General features: G+C 37.7%; 1 protein-coding gene across 1 annotated transcript in view; it reads right to left on the bottom strand.

Moving 5' to 3' along the window:
- LOC139978197 (uncharacterized) overlaps positions 1 to 13,552 on the bottom strand; it is a 29,237-nt gene that overhangs the window by 3,183 nt on the left and 12,502 nt on the right. The window contains exons 5-13 of the mRNA XM_071988135.1: positions 8,168 to 8,275; positions 6,933 to 7,082; positions 6,347 to 6,454; positions 5,588 to 5,719; positions 4,814 to 4,930; positions 4,066 to 4,185; positions 2,572 to 2,697; positions 1,868 to 1,933; positions 135 to 917 (exon numbers count right to left, since the gene is read on the bottom strand). Coding sequence (XP_071844236.1) covers positions 135 to 917; positions 1,868 to 1,933; positions 2,572 to 2,697; positions 4,066 to 4,185; positions 4,814 to 4,930; positions 5,588 to 5,719; positions 6,347 to 6,454; positions 6,933 to 7,082; positions 8,168 to 8,275 — 1,710 coding nt within the window. The remainder of the gene's footprint in view (positions 1 to 134; positions 918 to 1,867; positions 1,934 to 2,571; positions 2,698 to 4,065; positions 4,186 to 4,813; positions 4,931 to 5,587; positions 5,720 to 6,346; positions 6,455 to 6,932; positions 7,083 to 8,167; positions 8,276 to 13,552) is intronic.

Here is a 13,552-nt window from a genome sequence, read left to right as displayed (position 1 = left end):
TTTCTTAAATGTTTCTTAAATCACTAAGCCATATACCGAGAACTGGCAAAACATATATGTATCATATTTAAGTGTACATATAATATAAAGTCTTTCTGTAATATTATTTTGCATACTTATACGTAGATACTTACACTGTTTTGAACAGCGGTCGATCATCTTATTTTGACAGGGAAAAACGTCTACCAACATTGCAAACAGTTTTGGGTCATAATACTTCAGCTTCTCCCGAGTGTCCACTTCATTTTGAAGTCCAGCCTTTGCAGCTGCTTGCACATTAAAGAAAGACTGTACCCCCTCTGAGAAGTATGACTCTAATGTATCGTCCGTCACTGTGCGTTCCCACATACCGTGTGTCCGAGCATGCGCATAGGTTTCCTCCAATTCATGCTGAAATTTACGAGCCAAATCGTTTGGCATTAATGCAATTCTGTGGATACCTTGAGCTAAAGCGCGCACCAAGGTGTCTTCTCTCTTATTTGGATCCTTTTTCTCACACAGTAAATTTTCTTGTCCGACCGATATAACTGGTAGGTGATGGGTACCACCGAGTCCTCGAACTAAATCACTGTACTCAGATGGTAGATGCGAGTACTCGGGTATGTTTAGGATGACCTCAGTGTCTGCTATAACTACGATTCTAGCATACCGGTAATACATTGACTGACGTACTCGCCTGTTGTCGCTAAGCATCACACGGGTGACGTAACATGCGCGCTTCAAAGCGGCATCGGAGACACGTGCAGATCCCAACACCGGGATATTATAGGCATGTGTATACTTTTCGTAGAATGAACTGAGGCCCATGTCTTCCCTGACTTGCTGGGGTACATCTGTCACGGTAGCACATTGCCATGTATTATCGGCTCTTCCCGGTCGTTGCCCGACGTTTCGCAAAATATATTGCGTCGTTTTAGCTGGAAAAAAAATAAGAATAATATAGATACATGTACTATTGACAGTTGGCGTGAAGAAAATTGTGTGCACTATTTATACACTAAACTTCTACTCATTGTTGGATTTAATAGCCTGTTGGCGATTGGAACCTAGCCTCCCCAGTAGAACTGTTTTTTGTTTGTTTTTTTGTTTTGTCTTGCGAGATAGATTGTTCCGTGTCCACGAGTAAAGTCAACCAAAAACAAAGCATTTTGGTAAAATTGAAATATTGAGACAAAAGTTAATCATTTCAAGCCTTATCTAAACTAGAACATCCACTCAGGGAGGGAGGGGTAGGGGGGGGGGAGATTCTGCACAGTCACTCAGGTTGTTTCATTTACTTATTTATATTTTCGTGCTTTGTTTTGTACCTTCATTCATTGTCTTCAAATGATATCAGCCTGGGGAGTTAGAACCTGTTTGAGATACACCTTGCTAGTATAACTGGAGTTTATAACGAACATTCTATAATAGATTCACGTCAATATATAACGATGAACTCGTCACCTGCGGATTGAATATTACTACTCTAGCTAGGTGGCATATAAAATATATAAACTTAACCACGCCCAATTTTTAAAGACGGAAAGATAAGTCGTCTTCCAATATATAACTGGGCTGTTTAATGGGACAAGATGATGATATATATCAGGAAGAATTACACGTTAAAAGCATAATAAAATATTAGCAAATCTGATACATTCATAACTGTTGAAATCAGCAGGGTATACAGCAATGTGCAGTTCATGGCCTATAGCCGTCAGCAATACTTGGCAGAATATTTGACGGAGGTCCCAGGGGAACCGATAATTCCAGTATATTTTCTAAAACATTACTCCTTATTTGTCAATTATGAGTCATATCTAATTTCTCTGGTTTTGTCTAATAATATTTTCCTTTGGAGTAAACGTGGATTTAATTATGAACTTACCGACTTTCTGGCTATGTCGTAAAAAATATAACTCTGGGTTTTCTGTCATAGTAATGGTGCCAGACTCTGACGAATAGAAAAAAAAACTTAAATGCTTTTTTGAAGAAGTCACAATATACAGAAATTATTCAACAGTATCGTCTGTTATAGAATACAATGTCAAAACAAAGCGAAAAAATCACACAAACACACACGCACCCATTTGATCGTTTATACTTGCAAAACGTTGAATATGATTATTACCTGAGTTTATGATCTGATTGGCTGAAAACTCCGTAATTGCAAATCTGTTTGGGGAAAAAAACTCGCAGCCGGGCCCCGTGGACAATAACTATTTTATCTTCTTGAAGTCCTCATTTCTCTTAAGTTATATTAAATGAAAATGAGAACATAATTTTTCTTGATCCCATACCTCCCAGAGCTCCCTAGTTGACCATGGGGCCCAAGTGGCTGTTTCCACCTGACCTCCTCCTATGCCCACCCCCTTTCCCCTCTCGTCATGCCATGACCCACCCCCCCCCCCTTCCCCATCTCGTCATGCCATGACCACCAGTAACGTTTGTTACCAATATAGTATACCATAATACACACTGTTATCAGAAATATATATAAACACGCTAAGCTACGTTCAACATGTTCGATATAACTGATATATATATATATAGCTAAAAACTACAGCAGCCTAAAGGCTAATAAACGAATACCTGTTTCATAACCGACCAGGCAGAGTCCGCAACTCTCTCGACAGGTCATATTCATGTAGGCTGGATTCGTAACGCATTCATCGCGAATCGACCAGCCCGGACACTTTGGACTGAAATCCATGCAATCTATTGCAAAACAAAATAAATGAAAGGTATCAAAAGTAATTTAAATTAAAATTAAAAATAGGGCATGTGGATGGTAACATGACCTGTTGGGAGGGGGAGAGGAGGGGAAGGGGTCAGCGCGGCAGGCCCAACCTTAAAATCTTCAAGAACAATGTAAGAGTAACAATAATGCGAAGACGTTGTTCAACGATATACATATAGTTATATAACAAAACGTATCTTTGTAAACTGTACTCTCCACTAAACGGTTGGCCCTCTTGAAATCTCGAAACTCAATTTATGCGTACATCTGTTTTCATGAATTAAAAATACAGTGGGTTTGTTCTGATGGGGTTTACTACTTCGTTATAGATTATATGTAACTGTTACAACGTATTACTTAATTTCCGTCACTCAGGAGTAAACGATGAGATACACTCATTTCCCTCAGTTGTTCCACCCCCACCCGAGGGGGGGGGGGGCGACCCGGTGCAATGACCCGAATAATGGTTGCAGTAATAATTTAAAAATATATAATATATATATATATATATATATATATATATTTGCATGTGTGTGTCTATATATATTATATTTTAGATTATAACTGTTGCGCCCTCTATACTGCATGCTAGAACCATTACAAAATGATTGTTTGAATTAGTTTTTACGTCTTTGGATACAAGGAGCTGTATAGGGAGAAGAAATTACAGTCCTTTACCCATACAATTGTTGCATGAGAATGTTGAGCGACCTCGTATATCGCAAAGCATGTTGGGTTCTTTTTTGTTCGACAGGAGCTCTTCTATCATATGTCAGCTCCCATGCATATAGTTTCGTATAAGGAAACAAAACTAGTGGTAACTCCCGGAGTTCTCGCCGAGTGAAAACTTGCAGGGAGTTGACATTTCAGCACACCGCATTCGTTGATCTTATTCGAAGGGGCTCATAAAATTCCTTGTAAGACTTGAAAACATTCACACCAAACCGATTAGATGAAATTTCGCGTTGGTTTACCCCCAACAGATTACATTTGGAAGTCATTATACCGCAACAGAATTCGGTGTCCAAGAAACCGTTCGACTCTTTGTATATAGGGAGGCCTATGTGGACTTTATCGTGTTATATACCGCATCAATAGATTAGTAGGCGTTGCGCTTCACATGTTGACTTACTGCAGAATATATTAATCGTATATGAGAAACGTAAAATTCCGTCAACTTGTTAAGATCTTTTTAGGCTGCTCTTTCCTATGAAATGTTGAACTGATGAAAAAATGTTAAGTGATCAATTTATGACTTTAATTGCTGCAAATTGTTACATTGATGACATTTGATTTATGACATATGATATAAAGGAATCGATTGAACGATTCGGTAGAATACTAACCACAATCAATTTCATCTGAATTATCCCCGCAATCATTTTCCCCGTTACAAGTCAACCAGTCATCCAGGCAATTTTCACCGTTAGCGCAAGCAAACTGTTGAGGGTAGCAAAATTGCTTACCTACAAAAAAAAAATGAATTGAATAAAAAACATGAAAAAAAAGAAAGTACAATAGATGTTGCTCAATTTTAAGCCAAACAAACAAATACTTAAATTTGTCTTCCTGTCTAAAGCCTTATTTGCAATATAAGAAGACACATTGTTGTAGCCTATTATAAAGATATGCATATCTAATTTAGAAACAGTGTATATAATAGGAAACTATAGAACGAAAATCAAGCTTAGAAGACACCGAGTTCATTCACTGATTTTTTTAAAGGTACTTGCATGCGAATAGTCATATGGGAGCTTTAGTTTGCATTCTCCTTCCAGGGGCGGGGGTGTGGGGGGGGGGGTATGAAACAGATCAGGTCTTACTATAACTACATAATTGGCCAACTTAGAATGTCCAAAACCTTTTGGGAAAGATTACAGTTGACTTGCTCAGTTTATGGGTATCGATCGTCTTCTCTTGCACCAACAAATATTCTTGGTTCCCCAGACGGAGTACAGAAATATATGTAATCAAATATATAGTGGAAACGTGCCGAACATATAGCTCTAATTGTTGTTCTTTTCAATGACGTCATCGGCCACTGAAGTATACTATATCCTTGGTTTTGAAATTATTGTTTTAATTGAAACTCACAATCACTTTCATCTGAGGAGTCTGCGCAGTCGGGATGACCATCACAGAGTGTCGATTCAAAGAAACAGGCCGAGCCGTCTGCACACATCTTCTCGTGTGAGTCACAGATCAAAGCATCTAAAATCAAATTCAGATATTAAGTTACATATAAATGAATGAATGAATGAATGAATGAATGAATAAATAAATGATGAATGAATGAATGAATCAATTAATTAATAAGTTTTTTCATCAAAACTCAATAGTTGCAATCAAACACGTCACAACTGACATACAACATCCCCCCCCCCCCCCGCAATTTACAAGTAACCGAGCAACCGACAATAAAATGCTGTTGCCGGAAAATATCGTATAAACAATATATCTGGTGTTTGATGTATTTTATATCACAAGATTATTTGAATTCAAGCCTTGCTGTAACTTGAGCTTGATTTACCAGAAAGATTTATGTATCCTAATAGACATCTCTCGGAAGTTTCATTACACCCCTTTGCCTGACTGATTTTTTTGTTGTTGCTGTCTGCTGCTTGCTGGGTAAACAAACAATATCCAAATATTGAGTTCTTGTCATAAAATTAATATACTGATAATATTATTATATCATCTTTCCTTGTCCTTTAACCTTTGTTAAATCCACAACTATAACCCTGACGTTGATCCTATGTAATCCTTGACATCTTGATTATTTTTGCTGTTGTCAAAGTGAATCTATGATCTTACCGAAGAAACAACATGCAGGGGAAGGAAAGGAAAGAAAAGAAAAGAAGTCTATACCTCGATCATAGGTAGGTGTCACACACCTTCCTTCATTGTCAGCTGTTATTCTGTTTGGACAGACACATCTGTAAGAACCAGGAGTTTCGATGCAATCTCCTTCACATGGGTCGTACATACATTCATGCTCATCTGCATAGACAAATACCATCAAAAATGAAACCCCTTATATAAATATATATATATATATATATATAGATATATATATATATATATATAAAAGATAAACAAGCAAATATTTTTAACAACGACATACTGCTATATTTCGGAGTGGTCACTTATATTATCAGAATGGAGCACTACTATATATATATATATATATATATATATATATATATATATATATATATATATATATATATATATATATATATATATATATATATATATATATATATATACATATATATATTCTTTGTTTGATTGATTGTATAAATTAATTTTATGTTTACTCAAAAACCATAGCTAACTCAAAAACCATGGCTCCGGGCATTGCGCTTGTATCTCGACTAAACAGTGTAGGAGAAAAGTAAAGGCACTGAATGCTAATTCAATAAAACTGCCAATTTTTATATTTTTTTATATTTTAATTTGGCTAAAGTAAATCCATTCAACCAAGTGGAATTTTCGACTACCATGGAGGGGTAGGAAGGGTGGTCGTGGTGGCGGATTTTAATATTTCTGAAGTCGACTTGGTAGTCACCTAGTTCAAGTATAATAGGACTTTACGCTTGAAAGAAAATGAAGTTTTAATTTTACCTTGACATACTTCGTTAGTTTCGTCGTAGTAAAATCCATCTTGGCATATACACTCGCAGTATACCAGATCTAACATAGCGCCCTCTCCACATTGCATCCCATTACACGCTAAAATGAAACAATTGTAAAATAAAAATACATACACAATCATGATGATAGTAATTTGATGACCATATAAATACCGACGATTGAAATGAACGAATTAAGAACCCCCCCCCCCTTACCCAACCTGTTTCCTGAGAATTAATATATATTTATCTGCATGACGAGGTTTCTAAAGGTACGCAGTAATGGCCACAAAAATTGGCACACTAAAAATTTCTAAAATTTCTAAAATTTGACGAAAAGTTTCCTTGTTCCTTCAAATAATAATCAAAGGGTGTTCACTCTTTGAATTGAACGTCTCTATGAGGAATAATATTTTGATAATTGTTCCAAAATGTTTCTTGTAGCCCTGGACATGTGTGACCATTATTTCATTTTCTTCCTAGTAGCCTATATTTCGGCACAAACTTGATGACGTTTGATCTATACCTTTACCCTGTAACCGAAACGTACCCAAGAAAGGAGCTTTATATATACGTACCTAATTCCGCACCGATTGTGAAGTCGGTTCTCTCGCAGGTTACGCCATCACTATTTAGTTCAAACCCTTTCGGACAGTAACAAGAGGAACCGCCGTAGTAGTTCATACAATATTCGCATTCGTTGTCCTCCTGTTTACATTCGTTAATATCTATTGAGGTCAAAAGGTCAAGAAGGATACTAATATCAAGTGTCAACAAAGACACGGAAAAACAGAACATTATTTTAATTTCTGGGAAAGTTCCATTGAGACAAATTTGACGATGACGTTATGCCCCCTCACTTCACATTGTTTTAATCATTAATGTTAATTCATTGTATTATCAGTTTTTGTCATGAAAATTTCACATATTTTGATCGTTTCTTGGTAAAAATAATATATGATCGAACGATGTCAAAATATTACCTTTCAACTGTTTCATTCTGAGTATTGCCAACATACAGTTCAAGTCGTATAAAGACCATAAAAATCCTGATTTCCGTGGTGATGTTATTAAATTACTGAATTCCGAGAAGCTGACATTGTATTCGACTCAGGAACAGTTAACTACAAAGTTCAACCGAGGCTAAGTGGTTGATACCACTTTGATATTTAATGTATATAAAATTTAAAGCAATAATCATAACTAGAATTTACTTTGCATTTATTCCCATGTTTGCATTGCTTTCTTAAGCTAAACCATGCATTCAACTTCACAATACATTTTAAGTTATACAGGGTGTTATTTCTTATTTTATTGGTACTTTTTTATTTTTATTGCTCTCTTACTTTACCTGTTAGTCTCTCTGTCTATCAAAAGTAATTTTATGTTATACAAAGTGGACTGGAATGTAACAAAACTTACGATTAAAAATACGATTTTCTTATTAGAAAGCAGTGGCTTTTCCGAAAAAGGGGTGCTTTCTTTTTCATTAAAAAAATATAGAACATTCGTAGATCCTATAAGAAACAGGATGGCAGCCGTAGCATCTACAAAACAAAACGTATTCTTGGGAATATACTCAAACAGGGTCGGTGAACCCCCACTCAATCCCCACCCCCACCCCCATCCCCTCCCTCCCTCCACCATTTTTTGACCACTTCCAACGCTACTGATAATGCAAAGAGTTGTTTCAAAATTGCGAACTGCGTTGTAATAGAATTTGGTATCGAATATTATCGGAAATGAATCCAAACCACATCAAAATGAAGCTAAAATGATTAAACCATTTCAAATGTTATATCTTGAGGCTCACCTTGACATTTTTCTGCTATGAAATCATACCAAAGTCCCGATGGACACCGACATTCACATTTTCTGACCTTTAGGAAGGCGCCGTCATAACAGGCTAGTGCTTGACAAGCTATAAAAGGGAAAAGAAAAATGAGAAAAAAAGAAAAAAGAGGAAAACAGAGACGAAGATTAAGTAAGAGCTATATATAAACCATTCGAAAGGAAACACAAATTCTTGTAAAGCATGATTTGTGTTGTTTTTGCGAACAAAACTAATCTGGTCACGTGAAAAGGAGCTTAGTTCTACCTTTATTTTGTGAAAAGGGAAAGTTCCGAACAAAATAGTCATCACACATTATAGTATAGGCACGTATATGCAACAATACTCAAAGGTACACTATAGAGTTCTTGTTTTTTTTATCGACTATTTGTAATAACCCGTGCATGAAGGCCTATTCTTTATCAACTTGTCAAATTCTAACCCATCTATTAGAGTTCAAGCTTCTTCACGACTGCTTGGGGTATTTTGATCGATTACGAATGTGAAACATAAGACACATTAAACGAGATTTAAACATACAGAAACATGATGTAACATGAAACAGTTATGCCGAGTGGTTTCTCCTTTGAGATTTGATACTCGAGTCAATCTTAATATATACTAATCTATAACACATGTATCTTTTACATACGTGATTATGTGATGTGTTTGTAGAAGACAACGTTTGTACGAGAGAGAGGGAGAGAGCGATCATCTGTCATGCAGCGAAATATACTAGATATTCTACAGATATTGTAATAATGGTCACCAATGCACGAGCTTCAAGCACGCTCACAGTCCCTCCCAATGTAACGCCATGTAAATACCCACATGATACACAGTATTTAGTCTATAGGACAGGGCCGGGCATGGGTGAGGGGGGGGGGGGGACCAGTGCCAGGCCCTACTGGCACAACGGTTTGGAACTGGTCCGCTGTTAGGTCCCAGGCTTCGAAGGATCATCAAGGTGGAGTTGCCGACCGTGCCGATTACCTTCTGCAGGTCAGTAGACACGAAATGCGCTATAGTGTCGTCCGAAGCCCCAACATGCGCTTCTTGTTTCGGACGTCAGCGCCACAGTTTAGATCACTGAATGAGTCGGGCACGGTGTATGCTTATAATACCCCAGTGCGCTTGCGAGACCGTGTTCTCGAACCCCTATTAATGCGGCCTGTTGTATATATATACCTTAATTGTAATACCGAAGCACAAAGTTTTTATCCAATTTAGGCATTTCAGATCATCTGAAACATTTGATAAAACATGCAATAGGCATATATATATAATTTTGAGGGTTTTTATATTGTTCCTAATTGTTCGCAGAATAGAGAGGGGGGGGGGGGGGGATAGGCGGTTATAAACTATCTTGATACGGTTTCCTATATACACTAATACATTGTGTGATCTAAAAACTAATTTCCGCAGACTACATTCATTTCTACGAAATATCCTTGACATTTATAGGTGAGGGTATTTATGGTTATTTTCAGGAAGGTAACGGCCATCAGTGCTATGAGTCAAAGTTTCCGATTCACATTTCGCGCTATTCAAAGTATTAATCAAAGTTACATGTTACAAGGTCAGTGCTGTCGCTTCAAATTGCTATGAGGTCTTCATAAGTACGTCATCTCTGGAAACTTTTGACTCTTTCAAGCGTTAATCCCAATTGAAAAGTGGGGTGGGGGCATACATGACTGAAAATGATAAAACTGAAGGGTTGTGGCCGCGTTGGCGCAACGTCCTTATCGGGTAGGGTCCAGGGGCCCGCCTTAGGGCCCCTAATGGGGGACATGTGATTGGACTCAAATTAAGAAATTTACCATCCAGGTTTGTTTGGGGGCCTTTTATCATGATTAATAATATTGAAACTTAGACCAAAAACGGAAGTATTCTTAAACTTTGCACACACGACAAATATTATGTTCCCACCCTTCAGAAGTGGGGGGGCGTGACCCCCTGTCCCTCAATGATTGACGCCCCTCTTTCCAAGTAGTCCCACGCAATCAGAATGATCGGTTATAGGCTATAAAATGCTTGTTAAAGTTTTTATGGCTCTATGGTTAAAGTTTGCTTATCAGATACCGTTTTTTTAAACTGTCTATATAGGATATATGAAGGTATAATATTGATGACCTTTCATTAAGCCAAGATTTGCTTTAATAATTTGATGAAGAAGGAAGAAGAAAAAAAAACAGCCTTCAATGACATGCTACAACTTTTCCTGTTAGTATCAGCTGCGAAGCAAGCCTTTAAAATGTACACAGGGGCACGATGGGATCTATGTGGGGCTACATCGTTTATTACAATAGTTCCTTTGTATCAGTAGCTTTCTGTTTCAATTATTTTTATTATTAGGAGGGTATCGGGGAGGGGGGCAGGGGAGTTGGAGAATTGCCACAAATTCGGTGCCATCAGACTCTACTGCATGTCATCTATAGTTTCGCCTCACGTCTCTCACATCATTTTAACGTTCATCACTTTACAACCAGTGGCGTAAACTTAGGCAAGTGAGGCCCGTATGGGGCCCCGTCCCTGGGGGACGGAGCGGACAGGAAAACACAAAAAGTGTCATTTGCCGAAGTCGTTCTAATGACGTAGGACAGCGAAGCGGCTATGGTATTGGTATTAAACTTGTGATCTGTACACTTAGGTGTACTCACCAGGGCAAAACTATGGAAGTTTTAAAAATCAGATATTCACGAGTATTAAATACTGCTCTTAAACTTCTCTCCACTTATATATACCCCATCAAATTGTTATTTCAAAATCATCAGGGGAAACCCGAGAGTGAAATATCCGGGCGTCTGGAGGTCCAAAACATCACTTTTTAGCTCACCCATGCAAGGCCCAACCTACCCCAACCGGCCCCAACCCGCCCCAACCCGCCCCAACCCGCCCCAACCCGCCCCAACCCGCCCCAACCCGCCCCAACCCGCACGGGGCATTTATATCGCTGTACTCCGGGCCCTACTGCTCCTAGCCATTGAGTTACAACTATTCATTCAGGTAGTACCAATAGTTGCCACCGTCTGTTGACAGGTATATATGTAAAAGCCTGGTAGCTGCGGTCTTTCTGCTTATAACGAATGAACCTATTATCAGGGCATGACAAGGATGAATGGATATGTAGACCACAATGGAAGTATAAATGAACCACATATCTCATTATCGTACCATCAATTATAAGAACAGGAAGCGATCATCCACCGCTGGTTGTTATTTAAAGGCAGTTTTCGCATGCGTCAAACATTGGCCTAAAATCAATATGTTAAATGTGACGTAAAACCCCACAAACGGGGCTTCGATGTGGTCTATTTAAAGCATTCGTGTCATTCCCACACTGGCATAGAATGCAAGTGAGGTCCCTGGATCTTTCCATGCCACATGCAGGAACGACCAAACAGAGGGCATGACCTCACACACTGAATAAACATGAGGCACACTTACAATACCAATAAAAGAATGTTCCCTTCCTCTTTCGTCTTTCTCCTTTCGTTTAGTTTTGTTTCTTCGTTGTAAAGAAACATATGTAAACTAATCTACTAGTTCCCGTTAGAATCACATGGCACGTTTAATACACGCACACACACACCCAACCACGTGACTGACTGATGTTGTTCCGTATGAATGACGTGCATTAAGTTATTTCTTCCTTCCAATAATGGTGCAAATAGCTGGCAATTTACCCGAATCATACATGTCGACGACGCTAACAACTCCATCCACGCAAGGAAGGAACTGTCACGTGATCATTATCCCAAGTTGACCTTTATTTAAATCACATGATATCTGCTATGTAAGCGTTCAGTCCGTGAGCTATTAATTAAAGGTCTAGTTCAGGTGTCACAAATGTTTATCTTATATGAAAGAGGACAATAAAAGAAACCCAATAGTGAAAATATTACTCAAATATCTTTTTCCGTTTAGGAGATATTCAAGTTCTATCTGATTGTGTAGAAACTGCTGAAATCAGACTAGCTGTGACGTCATATCCTCACAGTCCTGAAAAGTCTTTGTTATTTTATTAAAATGTTTTGTAAGATTTTATGACTTGCAACCAAAAGATACGTCAGGAGATCTCATATGTGTCAAGGGAAGTATTTGAGATTTAACATCTGAAGCATGTTTGATTATATTTTTTTAGATTTGTGACAAAAAATGTAATTATTTTTTAATGAAATATATTGACACATGTTAAGGAAGTGAGGGTGTGACATCCCACCCTCACAGTTAGTCTTTATACACCAGTCATTTGCAAAGAAATTTTGAAATCTTCAAAGTGTGATATCCCCTTAACAGAGCATGCTATCATGGTAGTTTCTCCACTGTTCTGTTTGTCTTTTTAATACATGTCAGACACCTGAACCAATCCTTTAAGTACTGCATGTATATGTTTTGCAGAGATTCATCGAGGTACAACGGTTTAATACCATACCGTACTTCTGCATATTCATGGTTTGCGGGAGACGGTGCTATTTACGTAATAATAAGCAAACAGGGGGATTAACATTGATCTACATTGGTTTCTGTACCTTCATTGGTAACTTGATAGTCTGTATATATAGTTAATGATTCTTTGGGTGGTATAGGTTACTGACATGACAAATAATTCAGGGTGAATTAAAATAGTGGCGAATATTACTACCGATTAGATGAGATGAGATAGTATAGTATGTCGATGTACTATAGACTATACAATACTATAGACGCCGCGGTGTGCTATAGACGATGCAGAGTCGCCGATGTAAGTATATACGAGTACTACGTGTACGATTATAGAATTCCTATATGATTACTACTATAAGAGGCTCAGTAAGCGTGAGTATATATGAATGCCTAACCTTGCAGTATAGTATCTGTCATCCTATACTAACTTACAACAAGGAACAATAGAAAACAAAGAGAAAAGAAAAACAAGAAGAAACGAGGCCAACCAAAGTCCCGTACTGTATATAGTAGGAGTACGAATCAGTAAGGGCAACGATATGGAGACCTGTACAATAGACTAAGACAATAGACTAAGACAATTGACTAAGACAATATACTATAGATTAAGACAATAGACTAAGTCCCATACTGTCTATAGTAGGAGTACGAATCAGTAAGGTCAACGATATGGAGACCTGTACAATAGACTAAGACAAATGACTAAGACAATATACTATAGATTTAGACAGTAGACTAAGTCCCGTACTGTAGTAAGAGTACAAATCAGTAAGTGACAACGATATACAGACCTGTACAATATAGTACGACTGTATATAAGATAGCGGACTCACTTTAAATCTACTTAATATCAGTTTTGCTCAAAATCGTCAAATTCCCAAATTTATAGATTGAAATACGGGCTGAAAATGTATATAATTA

Source organism: Apostichopus japonicus, chromosome 13 (assembly GCF_037975245.1).
Source record: "Apostichopus japonicus isolate 1M-3 chromosome 13, ASM3797524v1, whole genome shotgun sequence".
Classification (NCBI taxonomy): domain Eukaryota; kingdom Metazoa; phylum Echinodermata; class Holothuroidea; order Aspidochirotida; family Stichopodidae; genus Apostichopus; species Apostichopus japonicus.
Note: the sequence above shows the minus strand (reverse complement) of the source record. Positions and strands in the feature narration are given on the sequence as shown.